Source organism: Pelodiscus sinensis, chromosome 20, assembly GCF_052426305.1.
Source record: "Pelodiscus sinensis isolate ZL-2025 chromosome 20, ASM5242630v1, whole genome shotgun sequence".
Classification (NCBI taxonomy): Eukaryota; Metazoa; Chordata; order Testudines; family Trionychidae; genus Pelodiscus; species Pelodiscus sinensis.
This window is the reverse complement of record NC_143071.1, coordinates 12,882,201-12,899,616: the sequence shown is the minus strand read 5'-3', so window position 1 is coordinate 12,899,616 and position 17,416 is coordinate 12,882,201. Positions and strand designations below refer to the sequence as shown.

The 17,416-nt window shown below is 45.9% G+C and overlaps 1 protein-coding gene across 3 annotated transcripts in view; it reads right to left on the bottom strand.

The window, feature by feature from the left end:
• The window catches only part of MMD (monocyte to macrophage differentiation associated), a 34,435-nt gene extending 19,419 nt beyond the window's left edge, over positions 1–15,016 (bottom strand). The window contains exon 1 of one of the 3 annotated variants that reach the window (XM_075903828.2): positions 14,779–15,016. In XM_075903828.2, the coding sequence (XP_075759943.1) occupies positions 14,779–14,900 (122 nt within the window). In that variant the 5' untranslated portion in view covers positions 14,901–15,016. The remainder of the gene's footprint in view (positions 1–14,778) is intronic. The other 2 variants (XM_075903827.2, XM_075903829.2) reach the window with 2 other exon arrangements.
• Positions 15,017–17,416: the final 2,400 nt, after the last annotated feature.

Sequence of the window (17,416 nt, the reverse complement as noted above, 5' to 3'; positions counted from 1 at the left end):
TGGTCCCGCAGCGCCACTCCTCGGCGCTACTGGAGCAACCCAGCAGCACCCCAGCTGCTCTGCCCCAGGCGTCCTGATTCAGCCGCTGCTGAAACTGACCAGCAGCGGCTGAATCAGGATGCCTGGGGCAGAGCAGCTGGGGTGCTGCCGGGTTGGTCCAGTAGTGCCCAGAGCGGCGCTGCGGGACCAACTGGCAGCGCCCCAGCTGCTCTGCCCCAGGGTCCACAACAAAAGCCCGGTCTGCTGGGGGGGGGGGGCACACTAGCTGCGCCCCCCCCCCCCCAGCAGACCAGGGACACGGGGACCAAAGCCACAGCGGCGGGGTGCCTCGCCTCTGAGGCTTTGCTCTGGCGTGGGACCCGCCGCCGCTGCGGCTTTGCTCCCGGTGCCCCTGGTCTGCTGGGGACCGTCTCCAGCAGACCAGGGGCACCGCGAGCAAACCCGCCGGGGCTGCGGCTTTGCTCCCGATGCCCCTGGTCTGCTGGAGACGGTCCCCAGCAGACCAGGGGCACCGGGAGCAGCTTTTCTCGCCCCGGAGGTCGAGGTGGCTGACCGCTGCCTGCGAGCTCCGAGGTGAGAAAGCCCCGTTCGTAAGTGCGGATCCGACATAAGTCGGATCCACGTAAGTCGGGGACTGCCTGTATTCATAACTGACAATCAGAGCAAGTTAATATTGATACTGAGGATGCCAATGTTTTTTTTTTCATGTTAAACTAGACTGATAAATAAGGAATCTTGCAAAGATTGATACATTGTGCTGGATATCAAAATAAAACTTTCTAAACTGATCCACTAAAAACAATCTCTAGATAAAGTTGCATTTTCTGAGTTCTGTGTAGAGGATGACAAAATGTAATGATTACTCACATGTCTGTGAACACCGAACATTTATGTCTCATTGCAGTGAACATTTACCATTTCCACAAATGCACTAAATCCAAAAACAATGAGGAATTTTGCAGATTTACACCTATTAGTCTCCAGGACAATAGTGTGATTGTAATGAGAGTAAACAGATTTCCAGGACATTTGGAAAATGGAATTAATGCCTGGTTGCCCAGCTTTATTCAACTGCTCTTAGAATTTACCTGAAAGTCCCCTAGGGGAGACCAACAGTTCACTCAATTTTGTTTCCAAGTTGGAAAAACAGTTTAAAAAGTATCTGTTAAATTATACTAGTTCCCAGGATTAGATTGCTCTTGCACAGTTAAGTGCATTCAAAACCACAGGAGACTTCTTTCCACTGATTACATCTGGGACGATTTACTAAATTTCTCCATTGATCAGTGGTAACTCGGAGGCCTTATTATATGTAGAAACACAAGGGATAATTATATCTTGAGTCAACTTTAAAGCTTTGTGTTTATTTGAGGATTTGGAACATTATCGATTTCAAAACTAACTACTCATGATTTACAAGAGAAAATTGAAGATGGTTAATGTGATGCCCCATTACAGGACATATGTAATTAAATTATAATTTTATATCTAAATGAAAATAAAGAATAGCATCTATTCTGCACAGAAGAGAAAGGATCTGGCAATGCATCCAAGGACTGGATGAACTTAAATGGGACTGGGTGAGAACAGACTTTTACTGAGACCTCTTCTCCAAGAGAATTGACTGCTATACTACATACCAGGGATGCGGAACCTAAGGCCCAGATGCAGCTCCGGCTTGCCTGGATCCTGACCTCAAGGCTCCCTCTCCCAGCATTGGTGGCCGGAGCACACAAAACCTACTAGGCTGGGCCCCCTAGGCTCTGGTGTGTGAGGGGAACATGGGGAGCGTCTTTCTGCTTTTCAGTCAAGGGCCACATCAGTGAGAGTTTTAGGGGTTTTTTTTTTTTTTTTTTTGGCTTCTCATTTTGTGTGTCGCCCTCCCCTCCGGACTAATTTTTCTGTGGGGGCCCCCCCAACCCAAAAAAGGTTCCCTACCCTTGCCATATACCAATGGAGACGAGACTAGAATTGCTTATAGCAGTGGGGAGTAATGATGTTAACGGTTAACTAGTAAGCATCACCCTTAACGGGTAATGCTGCTTTTACAATAGGGCTTTTAGCCAGTATGACAATGTGGGTTAGAGTGTGATTCCTTACAATTCATTGATACCAGTAGGGGTAATGCATACTGGTTCCAGTCAACTGGTGGGGGTGGAACAGTCCCCCCCCCCCCAGCACTAGCTGGGAGCTGCTCTAGCCACTCAGGGGGCCGTCGTAAACAGGGGCTGCTTTTGTCCGGAGTAGCCCCTGTCCACAGAGGATCCAGGTGCCTCTGTCCACAGGGGTACAGGCCCGCCGAGCCTCTTTCTGCCCAGATCCTACTTAATCAGTTAAAAGTTAAGTAAACCTAACATGTAACTGGTTAACTGATTAAATGGGATGTTATATCTTCACTGGGAGGTATGTTATAGCAGCAAAATAATTCTTTAGCCAGTATAGCTAATACTGGTTTCCCACATAAAATCAGCTATACCAGCAAAGACTTTTTTTGCTGCTATAAACTGCATCTATATTAATGCTGTCTGTGGGTATAAATGGATTGTAAAGAATCACAGCCCAGCTGGTATCAATATATTATAAGGAATCACACCCCAGCCCACCTTATTATATTGGCTAAAAGCCCTATTGTAAGACGGGCCTCCAAGTTTGGAGAGCTTCACAAACATGGAATCTGTTTCTTTAGACAAGATTCTTGAAGCTTGTTTGAAAGTTTCCACTTGGTTAAAAAACTGACAGAACAGCCTAGCCAGATGGGAGAATTTGTTTAGTGTTTTTTTAGCAACTCTGTTCTTCTTGGAAGAGTGGCATCACTGAGTCCTGCCCATTTTCTACTTTAGATGACTGTCTGACAGGACTGTATTTTTAGGGAAGAGATCCATCCATATAGTGACAAAGATCCTAGTTTTCCTACAAATGCTTTGTTTAATTGTCAAGTAAGCCAAATATGTTTGGGGTAATAAGCCAGACAATTTCCCCTTTGGATCTGCCAAAGGGGTTTAAAAAAAACCTTGCACTTCTATTGTGCCTTAATAGGAAGATTTCAAATAACTGTATCACCTTTGAACTTGTTTTACATGTTAAACACTTTCATGCCTCCCTTGGGGGAAAAAAGGGTCAATGACACTGCAATATTTACTAGGTCATCCTGACTCCCATTCTAGATTTCCAAGTAGATCGCTATTTACATTTACCAAGAAACATAGTAAAAATACTGCAAGAAACAGGCAAAACAAACATCAGTGTAAAGCTAATATGAAGAAACTGGTGAAATAATTTTGCTACAAGACTAATTGCATAGAAGCACTGCTATACCATGCAGCTAGTATAACTTTGTTCAAAAGGAGGAACTGATTACAAAGGAGAGTCTAGCTTTTATCTAGTATCTAGATTTAATGTTTTATATCGTACGCATGTCAGCCACTTCCCTTCATGGCAAGAATCTCCCCCAACAAACATCAATGTGCAGTGCAATGTGGACACTTACTATTTGGGTCACCTTCTATATTGTATCCACAAGCATTTACAACTGTACCAAGTACAGGTATGTTCCACACCTATAGACTGCGTTTCTTAAACAACTAGTTTGTTGGTTCCTTGAGTGGTTACTCAAGACAGGTCATGCTCTACAGAAATTTTATTAGAGGGGTAGCTATGTTAGTCTGTATCTGCTATGTTAGTCTGTACGTGCAAAAACAGTGAGGAGCCCTATGACATCTTAAAGACTTAGGCTACCTATACACTGCAACGCTATTTTGGGAAACCCAAGTATCCTGAAATAGCTATCCCGCGTCCTCACAGCAAGTCTGTTATTTCAAAATATAATGGTCTCGCTATTCTGATGTCCCTGTAAACCTCATTCCATGAGGAGTAAGGGACATTTAAGAATAGTAATTTATTTTGAAATTTGGCACTGTGTAGACAGCAATTTAGAAATAAGATTGAAATAAGATACGCAATTTGTGGCGTAGCTCAATTGTGTATCTGAGTTCGAGCTATGGTGCAGTGCAGACGCACACTAACAGATTTAACCCACTTCAAAAAACCCACTTTGCCAGATGTTGCTGAACCTGACAAAGTGGGTTTTTGCCAATGAAAGCTTTATGCCCAAATAAATCTGCCAGTCTTTAAGGTGCCACAGGACTCTTCATTGTTTTATCAATTTTATTGTAGAACAAAGACCTCCCCCCGCACCCTACTCTGGGGAAGTGCTCAGAATTATCCAATTTTGAACTGTGAATTTGTTGCCTTGTTGCAAGTTTCATTATGTGTTGAGAAAGTTCTGCTATTTATTCTGGTTCAGTGCAAGAGGAAAATAGGGCTAAAGAGAGAAAAGGTCACTTTAAAAGATTAAATACTCATCAAAAATGGAACCTGTGGTTTTGACATCTACTGTGAAAGATAAGCTCAGACAAGCTCAGACAACTGTTCCTGTATGTAAAAGAGTTAATTAAAACTATGCTGTAGCACTGAGACAGATAGAAGAACTGATATCCTGACCCAAATATGCCATGTTAGAGGTAACCTTGAGATGCTGGTTTCAAAAGTTATTTGGGGCTGGGAACATCACACACACAAGATGCTCTGCTTCTCCTGGGGGAAGCAGCTGGTTTTTGTTCCCTAAAATCATCAATGTTGCAATGATCATAGAATCATAGAGCTGGAAGAGACCTTAGAAGGCCATCAAGTCCAGCCCCCTGCCCAAGGCAGGACCAATCCTAATTAAAACCATGATGATGATATTGGGTTTCCTGCTAACCCAATATGAGAGATTGCCACTTAAAAAAAAAAAAAAAAAAAAAAGTACTGTAGTGGCAAAAGGGATGCAGACTTAAAGAGGGAGAATAAATGAAAAATTCATATCAGTGGTGGGTGACCTGCAACCCACCTGTGGCCCATTGGCGCGCCACCTGTGAAATCAGCTGTTCACACTCTGGGAGGGAGGCAAAGGAGCTGAGATGGAGTGTGAATCAGGTGACTCGTGGTACTCTGAAAGTGCTGGGAGGGAGGAGTAGGAAGTGCAGGGCTCCAGTGCATGTGGGAAGGGGGACATACAGGGGGTCTGCATGCCACAGGCGGAAGCCCAGTAGGCTGTGGGTTGCTGTGGCTTAATAATTGGAAGTGGGGCCACTCATGCAATCCACTCCCTATTCTTGGATGCCTATCGCTGGTTTACATCCTATATGCAGACTAGGTCATATGTTAAAAAGTCAGGGACCAGGGAAGTTTGAATTTACAATTTCTCAGGCTAGGTCTACACTATGCATCTTAAAGCAGTACAGCTGTGCCCCTGTAAGGTATGGAGTGTAGCTGCTCTTTTACAGTGAGACAGTTTTCCTGCTGACAAAATAACTCCTCCTCCTCCTCTCCTCAACAAAGGGTGGTGACTTGGTTGGCAGAAGAGCATCTCCTGCCAACCTAGTGCTGTCCACGCTGGAGATTTTTGTCAGTAAAACTTAAGACAAAAGCCTTAAGTTGAATGATTAGATCGCAAAATATAAATCAATTAAAAAAGTAATGAATATGCTAGAAAGATGAAACTCACCACCAAATGCACCGTTACAACTTACAAGAAAACCCAGTAAGTTTATCTGTCTAGTTCACCAAGAGACAATCTAGGAAATGTTTTTCAGTGCAAGACTCTTGAATAGTAAAGCACTGTAGTTATTCTACTAGTTTTTTAATTGTTAGAAAAAACTTAATATATAGACTGCAAAACAATTTCCTCTATACAACAGTAAGGCTTTGCATGGAAACACACACATAAAAAGGATATTTTCAGTGTTAGGGTTATTTTGTTAACTAAACCCCATGGGGCCTAGTTATCGCAAAGCACAAAATTAGCATACACTGAGGGCATGTCTACGTTACAAACCTCGCTTAACGCAAGTCATACCAGTGTGAAGTCACTGCAGTTATTATACAGCTTGTGCACATATTTACTGAGTTCCTTGCACCAGCACTGCACATACCAAGAATGCTTGTGTTGATGCACAATGTGGTGCACCATGGGTAGATAGCCTAGTGTTCAATTCACCATTATGCAGTCACTTCTGGGAAATTCAGGCAATGGATCATAAGCCATGTAAGGCAGAGGGGGCTGGGAAAGAGGATTCAAGTTCTAATCATGCAACTTTCTTCAGCCCGTTATGCCATTTCTATCCCAGAACGTCTGAGCCTTCTGTAAAAATCCCACAAACCAATCCAGTACTAGTCACTGTCCACCATCTCAGATAGAAGCAGGGAGCTTGCACCAGCTCTGCACTACTGTCATGAGCAGGGCTCGACAAACACGCTTATCTCCTCGCCCCTGGTGAGTAGATTTCAGCCGGTCGCCCCGTTCACCGGCGGTCCGCGCATGCGCAGTGCGGGTCTCGCACACGCGCGATGCGGGGCTGGCGAGTGGTTTTCGCCGTGATCGTCGAGCCCTGGTCATGAATGTTGCAAACACAGAACACATGATCTTCTTGTATTTGCAGAGCCACAAAAAGAACCACAAGAGCGAGCAACATGCTGATTTCATGGAGGACAGGTTGCTGCGGGACTTAGCAAAAACCAATTCAAGGTTGCTGGTGGGATGTTCATGAAGAAACTACAGGTGGTTGAGTTTGTTTCTCCAGGCCAGAAGACAAGTCTTCACTGGTAGGACAATCATAATGCAGGTTTGGGATAACAAGTAGTGGCTGCAGAATGTGCAGTTGTGAAAGGCCACATTCCTTGATCTGGGTGCCAAGCTTACACCAGCCCTCCAAGAACAGAGATGCCAGAATGACAGCAGCATGGATAGAGAACAGTAACCACACAGGGGAATTCTTGCAACATTGGACTGCTGGTGGTACATGGAAAATCATGTTGAAGTGGGAAAATTCATCGACATGGCACAAGTGTCCAGGGCCATTAATGGTCTCCTGCTACGCTGATCTATGACCCTGAGTACTATGCAGGGCATAGCTCACATAGCCTTATTTTTGTACCAGCCCACCTTGCCATAGAGTACATGAAAAGGAAGGGCTACTTTTCTATGGTTTTTGCAAGCACTAGTGGATCCCTGGAGCATTGGCTGGTCAGGGATGGTGAATGGCACTCATATCTTTACAGTCACAGGACTATAAAAAAGCTGCAAGTAGAGATGTTCTTTGCCGACCAGTGAATTACCATTGATTATGTGAAATGCCAATAGTAATCCTGGAGGGAACCCAACCTACCTCTTGCCTCGCTGGATCATGAAACTTTACACTAACCATTTTGACAGCACTAAGATCTCAACAGATTGAGCATCGCTCAGTGCCATTTGGGAAGATGGTGCAACAAGATGCTTAAATAGGCCAGAGACAAAAATGTAAAGTGTAGATACACACAACTAAGTGTAACCCACAAACCTTCTGGGTGATTCACTGCCCCATATAGTGGCATTTAGACCACTTACAAAGAGAAGAATGAGTTTTTTCTATACCTTAGCTAATAGCAAGCTATAAAACCAGCTGACGCTATAGACTAGAGTCTCATGCATTAAGCACCAGAAGTCCCAGGTTTGGTTCTACCTGTCAGCATTACCTAAGCAGCTTACATTGACTTAATTCTGTAATACAGACCAAGCCCAAGTCACGCTGACTTGAACAGAAGTTGTTGGGGAGAATTTTTATCATGTTTATACCATGAACTCTAACTGCTGCTCTAGGAATCTTACTGCTCATCAGGAAAAAGAAATACAGGGTTCCTGGTTTTCTTGATTTTTTGGTATTCTAGACCTTAGTGTTTATGAAAGTAATGGATTAATGATGCTAATTAAAGACAAACTGTGCAGATTCGTCTGGGGAAGCTTCCCCCGCTTAGCTCTGCTGAAGGAAATCAATATTGACATGCGACTCCCTTAGATCTGCTACCAGTCAGTTGTGTCCATCAAGGAATGTGAAAGTACAGCAGTAGCATAAAATATGTTTGAAGGTAATCAAGCTTTAAAATGAAGTATTCATCAAACTAAAATGGACTTGGATTAAAGTAGGGATATAAGCGACTAGTCGCTTCACTCCACTTGCTGCCTCTATTCGAGAGAGGCAGCAGGGGGAGGGGAGCAGGCACTGGGAGAGAGGGGGAGGGAGCCAGCTTAAAGGCCAGTCCCCCCCCCCCGCCTCCCCGGTCCCCAGTACCATCTCTGCAAAGCGCAGGGAAAGCAGAGGCATAATAGAGACTGGGCATGAGCTGGGAATCAGCTGATTTCCAGCTTGTGCCCAGTCCCCTTCCCCCCGCCCCCCCACTGCGCAAATGTTTTAAGAGCCTGATTGGAGCGAACTCTGCTGCGGCTCTGCAGTTCCGCCCCCTACTCTCCCAATCAACTAATCCACTACAGGCAGTCCCCGGGTTACATGGATCCGACTTACATCGGATCCCTACCTACAAACGGGGTGAGGCAACCCTGCACTAGCTACTTCCCCCCAGCAGACCAGGAGATGCGAAGCTAGCACCCCCCTCCCAGCAGACCAGGGAGACGTGAAGCGGCTTTTCTCAGCAGACACCTCAGCTTGAGAATAAAGGACTGAGGGAAGTGAGGTGTGGGAGAATAAAACTGAGCTCTGGAGAAATGTTTGGCTAGAGTTTCCCCTAAAATATGTACCAGTTCCGACTTACATACAAATTCAACTTAAGAACAAACCTACAGTCCCTATCTTGTACATAACCCGGGGACTGCCTGTAGTCAATGGAAATTCCATCGACTAGTTGATTAGCTGACTAAATACCATTTAACAGCCCTAGACCAAAGGAAAACTCAGTACTTTATATTTTTACTGCAGAATCCACACGAGGGCTTGCATTTTCATTATACAGATGGGAAAAATAGCAAAGGGAGGGGAGAAAGTGTCTTGTGCAATTCATATTAACATCTTCATATTAAAAGTTTACACACACACACACACACACACACACACACACCTCTTGAACTTTGGGCCGAATCTATTGACATACTTTTAAATAAACAAAGAATAAAAGGATGGAATTTATGTTAAGATCATTCCAATATGACTGCCATGTACATTGTATTCCAAGTTTCAGAGGTAAATGCTATAGAATTAAATCTATTATATATTTTAAGCATTTGTGTGTGTTCAAAAACTTCTCTTAAACAGTAAGAGCTAGAACCACCAAATTCCGTATGAAGCGTCCTCTTATCATAACTTAAAGCAAGGCCAGCGTTTGGTTTGGTACCAGGAAAATGGAATATGTCTGGAATTGGATTGCTTCTCATAAAAATCACACAGAAAAGAGACAGAACCTACTTTCAGGTAGGTGAAAGTGGTTGGCTGGGGACACCCTTTCCCCTATCCGGGATTGCATCAGCCCCATGACTTCCACCCTCCCAGCGTCCTTTAGAGAGAGTGGAAAGGGATAAAGGCCCCCCCCTCCCTGATTCACATGGGGACGTTGTTGGCTATTTCCCTTCATCACAGAACATGGGGAAAGTGCACTGTTTGCTGCATTCCTCACTGGTGTACACAGGGGGCAGATGAACCTGGACCTGCCACAGCGGGGCAGGGGACGGAGAGGGAGAGAAAGAAGGTGATGTGCACCCCTCCCCCAGCTATGTTCTCTGGCACTGCAGTGGCCACAGAAAGGTGCTTCAGGCTGCTGCGGTGAGAGAGGCTGGGGTAGTCCCTGCCAGGACAGCTTGCATACTGAACCCTTCATCCCCAGCTCCATCTTGGAGGAATGAGTTAACAAAAAAAAACAAAAATTAATTTTAAGGACCCGAGCAATGCTGGGTAAATCTTCTAGTAGTACTATATGAAGAGAAAAAAAATTTTTTAAACTGTACCATGGACTACAATGAGTTTTGAAGACAGTATGAGCACTGTTGTAGCGAAGGCATTATTTCACAAAATGATTTTATTTCCTCTGTAATCAGACCAATGGCCCATCTAATTGTACACTCAAAACTATGTTGAAGATTGTATCCAGCACTATTAGGGCATGTCTACCCAACAGGGCTAAAGCCAAAATAAGCCATGCAACTTCAGCTACATCAACTGCATAGCCTAAGTCGAAAGAGCTTAACTTGGCTTTTGGCACCATCTACACAGCAAAAAGTCAGAGGTAGAACACTCTTCCTTCGACTTCCCTTACTCCTCGTAAAATGAGGGTTAAGGAGTCGGAGTAAGAAATCCTCCTCCTTGCCATTATTTCAACATTATGTCGAAATAACTGCTTGTAGAGTAGGCGCAGACTGACATTATTCCAAAATAACATTGCTGGGTAGACATACCTTAAGAAAAACATCCACAATAAACCTGCTTATTTTGCAATATATTCTTGACTTTATCTAGTGATCAACATAAGCTTTGAAATATGAAGTAATAGCCTTTGTAGTTCTCATCTTAGCTAATTAACTGTTTATGCTGTTATTCACACAATGATCCAGTTTTTTAATTATTCAGAGGTAAATATTTTTGCAGTATTTATTTTCATACACCAAGTTATTTAAGTCTCATTTTATATTTCCTTTCATCCATTTTATACGTTGCCTTTGTTTTACTTTGTCCCCTTCTGTTCTTGTATAACTGGAAAAGCCAAATAGGAGTTCTGAATGGCCTTTTATTGAAACAAAATCCATCACTGACAGAGTATGAGAGCATACACTGGCATAAACATAGGGAAATGGATTTAATGGACTGTCACATTTAGATAGAAATGTAACAGAAATAAGGAACCAAAGAGACATTAGACAATCCAAGTGGGGAGAGGGGAAGAGAGTGATTTCTATTGTTCCATTAATTGTTTTATTTTTCTCTAAATAAAAGGTATTAAGTACAACTTTTAAATAAAAATAATGAACACTGCATCAAGACTGACGTTCGCAGTCTACCAAGCAGCTATTTCTATTTCCCTCCTTCCTTTCCCAGAATAAAGATGTTAGGCTCTAGAGAATTGGGCCTAGTGCAATTATGTTAAGACAGATCAAGGAAAAAGGTTAACAAAGGTTTCTGAGTAGTCCCTGAACAGAACAGAACTAGAAATACAGCTCAAGCAAGGGGCAATCCCTATGTACTTGCTTAAGTTGCAAAATAAAGTAAGTGAAAGGCTGCGCCTGTGATGAGAACAGCTAGTTTGAGAACTGATAAGGTAACTCCCTGTTTCTGTTCTCACCCTGATATTAAGGAACTGTCTCTGCCCTGAAGCAAAATGCAGGACAATGTAGCACTTTAAAGACTAACATGATGAGCTTTCGTGGGCCAGACCCACTTCCTCAGATCAAAGAGTGGAAGAAAGTAGTCACAACCATATATACCAAAGGATACAATTTAAAAAAATGAACAAATATGAAAAGGACAAATCACATTGCAGAACAGGAGGGGGATGCGGGGGGGGGGGGGAGGAAGGAAGGTAAGTGTCTGTGAATTGATGATATTAGAGGTAGGGAGAGTGGGATGTTTGTGAGTTAATGGTATTAGAGGTGATAATTGGGGAAACTATCTTGGTAATGGGTGAGATAGTTCAAATGTTTGTTGAGTCCTTTTTGGAAAGTGTTGAATTTTAACATGAATTTTCATGTTAAAATTCGACACTTTCCAAAAAGGACTCAACAAACATTTGAACTCTCTCACCCATTACCAAGATAGTTTCCCCAATTATCACCTCTAATACCATTAACTCACAAACATCCCACTCTCCCTACCTCTAATATCATCAATTCACAGACACTTACCTTCCTTCCTCCCCCCCCCCCCCCCCCCCCCGCATCCTCCTCCTGTTCTGCAATGTGATTTGTCCTTTTCATATTTGTTCATTTTTTTTAATTGTATCCTTTGGTATATATGGTTGTGACTACTTTCTTCCACTATTTGATCTGAGGAAGTGGGTCTGGCCCAGGAAAGCTCATCATCTAATAAACCATCTTGTTAGTCTTTAAAGTGCTACATTGTCCTGCATTTTGCTTCAGCTACCCCAGACTAACACGGCTACATTTCTATCACTGTCTCTGCCCTCTGTTTGTTTTAACTCCCTCTCTCCTTGTTGTTTAGTACTTGCCTTCTGGGCTGATAAGAAAGCTGTTGAGGCATTATGAATTGCTTAAGGCCATGAAGTATACGCATTAACACTAGAAGCTTCTAACTAATTAAAGGGGGTTGAGATGCTTAGGCAAATGTTTTATGACGCCACGGAACTGTCTATATAATCTTACTTGTTACTGAAATCGTGGCTGGTTCACTTGGGAGATGGGCTGCTCTCTATTGTAGTGTGCACTATTCAATAAAGAGCTTGTGATTAGATCTTGCTAGTGTTGCCTGTCTCTTTGCGGTCAGACAACGAATGGAGGCCGTCCGGGTTAAAGTCCCCAACAAAGAGAATAAATGTAATTCTTTCACAAAATAAAACTACCACACTGCTTTAAAGCACAATTAATCATTGTTTAAAACTGTTCGAGAGGTTGACTACTACACAGAATTATTGTAGAGGCAACAGAATGCAGAATGCTTCAAAACATGCATCAGTTCAGATTAAATTGCTTCCATTTGTCACATTCCACAATAAATAAATTAAACAACATTCCATGTTCAGCAGAAGTATGAACTCAGAAGCCAACATAACATGGCTTCAAAGTCTTTTTTGAAATAAGCGAATGCTGAAAGTTAACCCAAGACCACAATGAAAATATTGAAGGTGCTGCTATCGATCTTCCAGGGTCTGAATTAGTGGGTCTAGTGAAGACATGCTAATTCAAACTCAAAGGGGCACTCCGGTTGATGCTGGCAATCCTGCTTCCACGAGGAGTAAGGGAAGTTGAAGGGACAGTGCCAAAAGTCAAGTTAAGGTCCTTCAACTTCAGCTACGCACTTACGCAATTTTAGCTATGTTATCTTACTTTGACCATATCCCATTGTGTAGGCATACCCAATATGCTTACAATCTCCGTTTTAAAAAGAGACCTTGTGTTTAATATTTCCCAATGGCCTACTCTAAAATTTATTATTACATGCCCCTCAGCATCCCCAGGTTTCTGAAAATTGTGAAGTGAAGGTGTGTTAAGAAGGCAGAGCTCAAAATGAGAAGAAAATAACTGGAAAGTGTCTGGGAAAGAACAGCAGCGCACATCTGAGCTAGGCAGCAGAACAAAACAAGCAGTCATGGGCAATATAGACAGTAGGTCCAATCAAGCTCAAATTAATCTCTCCCCTCAAATCTACCCAAAAGTCAGTAAACAGAATTATTGCAATTCTGCAAGAGACTGAGACAGTATGCCTACTTGGGGGAAAAATACACCAAGAGGTCCTACTCACTTGCCAGGCTCATTGTCATTCAAAACTTAATCTTCAGGTTACCTGATATTAGAATAAATGAAGCACCTGGGTACACCCAAATGCTTTTGCAAGTATCAAGTCTTGTTACTTAAACTGACCCATTTGGAAGGGAGGGGCTAAAAACAAGGAATGAGGTCAGCATTCTAACTCCATCTTCTAATGGACATCTAATTGTTGTATGCAATGTAGTTATACCCTTACTAGCCCCAGAACATTACACAGTGAGGGTGAATTAATCTCTTTTATTGGATCACTTCTGTTAGTAAAGGTGCGTCTACACAGCACCCTGCACTTGAAATAAGATACATAATATGTGCTACGCAAATTTCATATGCTATCTTGAATCTACTTCAAAATAGCTTATTTTGAAATTTGGTGCATCTACACAATACCAAATTTCAGAATAATGTGCTATTTTGAGCCATTCTTTATCCCTCGCAATGAGGTTTACCGGGATGGCAAAACAGCCTGCCTGTTATTTTGAAATAAGGGGCAGCTTGTGTAGACGTGGGGTAGCTATTTCGGGATACCTCTGGATAGCCCGAAAGAGCTGTGCAGTGAAGATGTACCCTAAGAGAGACACCTTTTGGAGCCACACTGGGCTCTTCCTTAGGTTGCTCAGACCTGAGAAGAGGAGTCAAAGGCTTAGCAGTTTGTCTCTCCCACCAGCACAAAGCCGATCCAAGAAGAGGCATTACCTCTCCCTTCCCTGACTCACTGACAGACATCTAAAGAAGCCTGCATGGACTGAAAAGATGCCCTAACATTTAAGGCTCAACCACATCAGAGCACACAAGTCTGCTTTCTTGCTTGTACCCTGCCAACCCTTCTCCTCCGCCTAACTGCTCTATCTCAGAAAGCAACCAAAACAAACTGCTAGACATAATAATCCCGGAGCACCCTCTCCTCTGCAGATCCCACAGCCAGCCATGCACAAGGCCGGATAATTTATAGGCTGGAAATTCCCCTGCCAGCGGTTGCACAAGCTGGGAGAGCAGCCTGTGTCCGACCAAAGATGAACCTGCGACAATCCACAGGATGCGTGACCCTTCACCCACTTACAGAGGAAACCCAAAAAAAAGCTCACGCCGGCCTGCGCTCGGCTTCCCTCTTGGAAACACACGAGCGCCCCATCGCTCTCCAGCCAGCCGGCTCCTCAGCGGCAAAGGCAGCCCATCAACGCCTGGCCAGGAAGAGGGGTGGCCGCTGAGGGATGGGGAGGACGGCGGGGCTTTGCAGGCAGGTGGGGGGAGGCGATTCTACTCCCCCCATGTAATTTAATTTAACCCCTTTCAAATAGCCCCGGCCCCCCAGGACTTCAGCAATGGGCCCCCCAGCCTCGGCAATGCGCCAGTGTTTGGGGTAGGGGAGGCAGGTGTCAGACCCAGGGGAAGGGGCGCACGGACCCGGGGAGGTGGGATGCGGGCCCCAGCCCCGAGAGCTGGGGGAGACCCGTTCCCACGGGGATGGGCGCTCGGCTCCTCCTCACCTCACCTCCTCAGCCTCTCCTGGAGCTGCCGCATGGGTCCGGGCGGCCGAGCTGGCGGGGGGTCGGGCCGGGGGGCTGCGGGCGGCTCCTGCGGCGGCGAGGGCCGGGGTCCGGGCCCTCATTGGCTTGCGAGCCCCGCGGCGTGTGCGGGCGAGACGGAGCCGGCAGCCGGGGGAGGGGGCGCAGGCGCTTGGGGCTGCCGCTTTATCCGGCCCCTGGGCCCGGGCTTCCCTCCGCCCCATCCCCGCCCACAGCGCCAGCGCCGGGCCGCGGCGTCCCGCCCCCCCGGGCGCCGAGCCAGCGAGGGAGTGAAGGCGGAGACTCGGGGCCGCCCGCCTCCCCGCGGGGCGCATCGCGCCGGAGCCTGGCGCCAGCGCTGCGCCCAGGGGACAGAGCGCTCCCCGCAGAGACCAGCCCTTCCCGGGGCTCACATGCAACCCCCCCGGGGCGCCCCTTCCCGGCGTGGGCCACCAGCCCCCCTGTGTCCCGGCGCCAGCTGAGACCCCCTCTCTGCCCAAGGAAAGAGCAAGGCAGAGCCCTTTGGGGACCGACAAGCGGCATTTCCTCCGCGGGGGCGCACACGCCTGCGCCATGGTACAAGGAGAGTCCTGCCGGACGCGTGCACGCGTTTTTCTTAGGGGGGCGGCGAGGTGGGGTGCTGGCACTATCCTCCTTCCCCCCACCGGCTTGATTACAGTGACGTCCAATGGCTTTTAGCGCACCCCCCTCGCCTCCCACACACACCATGCAAATGGTTCTAGTGTCAGTGGGGAGAAGGGGCAAAGGAAAAGGAGGGGCAGATGGAAGGTCCCAGATGTTCAGATAGGGGGTACTGGATGGAGAGCTTAAGCCAGGGGTGGGCGATGTTTTTGATGGGGGCGATCACTCCAAGCGTCTGGGAAGTGGTCAAGGGCTGCACTCTTCCATGAACGGAGGAGGTGGGGGGGTCTGGGATGGCAGAAGGGAGCTAGGGGTAAGGGATTGGGGTGGTGGTCTGGCAGGGAGTTTGGGCGAAGGAGGGGGTTGTGACTTGGGGCAAGGGATTGGGGTGCAGTATCTGGGAGAGGGGTTGGGTGCAGGAAAGGATGGCGGGAGGGTGTAAGGTGGAAGGGTGCAGGGTCTGGGAGCTGGAAGGGTGCAGGAGCAGGGGTTAAGAGGATTTAGGTTGTGACCTGGGGCAGGGGTGCAGGAGGGAAGGTGGAAGGTTGGGGAGAAGATGGGATGCCAGGTGCAGGCTCTGGCCAGGACGCACTTACAGCCAGCAGCTCAGCGGGACTCTCAGGTAGGTTCCTTGCTTTCTGTGCCCCACATGCTGCTCAAAGTGGCCGGCTGTAGGAACCATGTGTATTTTGCCCATCCCTGCCCTAAACAGAATAAAACAATGAATAGTTTTTTAAGTTTTTCCAGTTACAGACTAACTTGGCTACCCCTCTGAAGCTTCTAAATGGAATAGTTTTACCGGTGGATGAAGGAATTCAAGGGGTGAGTGAAGGATGAAAGCTAGACTAGGTGAAAGAGATGAGGACTGAATCAGAAAGGGTAGTGGTTTCAGTCCCTTTATTTAATTTAGTTGCCCCAGGAAGCAGTGAACTTAAAAAGATGAATCTTCCTGATTCTTAAGAACAATTTATTTGCCTATATGGAGAGATAACAGGATAGGCTGCTGTCAAAACATGGGAAGGATCTGGGGTAGAGATTAGTCTGCAGTCCTTGAGCGTCCCTTCAAAATCCAGGTTTGGAACTAGAGTGGGATTTAGGAGGGCCTTTGTTTTGGCCTGATGAGCGGGAAGGGGTCCTGTGTCTGGTATTAGGGCCCTTGGGTTCATAAGTTTCCTAGCGGTGGCGGGAGATGAACTGGCAGTATTGTTGCTGGTGCAGCCTGACGGGTTTACAGTGCATGGTTGGGATGTGCATCCCCAGGGATTGCATTGTGGCCCTGGTGTCCTTTAGCTTGTGGAGACGGCAGTCGGTTTGTTCAGAGAAACCAAGGTCCTCTAAGGGACGCTGCAACTCTAGAGGGAGACCTGAACACTGTAATCATGTGAACCTATGTGTAACAATGCCCATAGATCAGTGTTTCTTAAACTTCTTAAGACCGAGGAACACCAAGCAATATTTTTTTTTTATGAGGAACACCAAGGATTTTTTTGTTGAGGATTAGGGGCAAAGTTATTGAGGGGGGAAAAAAAGTTGCCTGCCCCTTTAAGGGTGGCCATTTTGAACTCTGTTCTTCTCCATGGCACACCGGTGTACCGCAGAACACAGTTTAAGAAACAGTGCTGTAGATAGAGAACGGGCCATGGAGTCAGTTGCATTCAGGGAGGTTTGGAGAGCCGTCCTTGCCACTGCCTTCCCTTCCTCAACCAGTGCCGCAAAATCTGCAGTGGTTCCAGCACTGGTGGTTCCAGTGCTGCTGGCCTGAGTGCCGCTTCCATCAATAACTGCCACAGGCAAAGTCCCTCTCTTTGTTCATAGGGATAACTCTTGGGCATAGGTTTACCGCAGGAACTGCAAGCCTTGTGTTTGTAGCATAGCACAATGCCTGAGGTAGGTACTTCAGGCGGTATCCGAGTTAGTCTGTTACAGAAAAAAACAGCAAGCAAATGGTCTGGTAGCACTTTATAGACTAACAAAACAT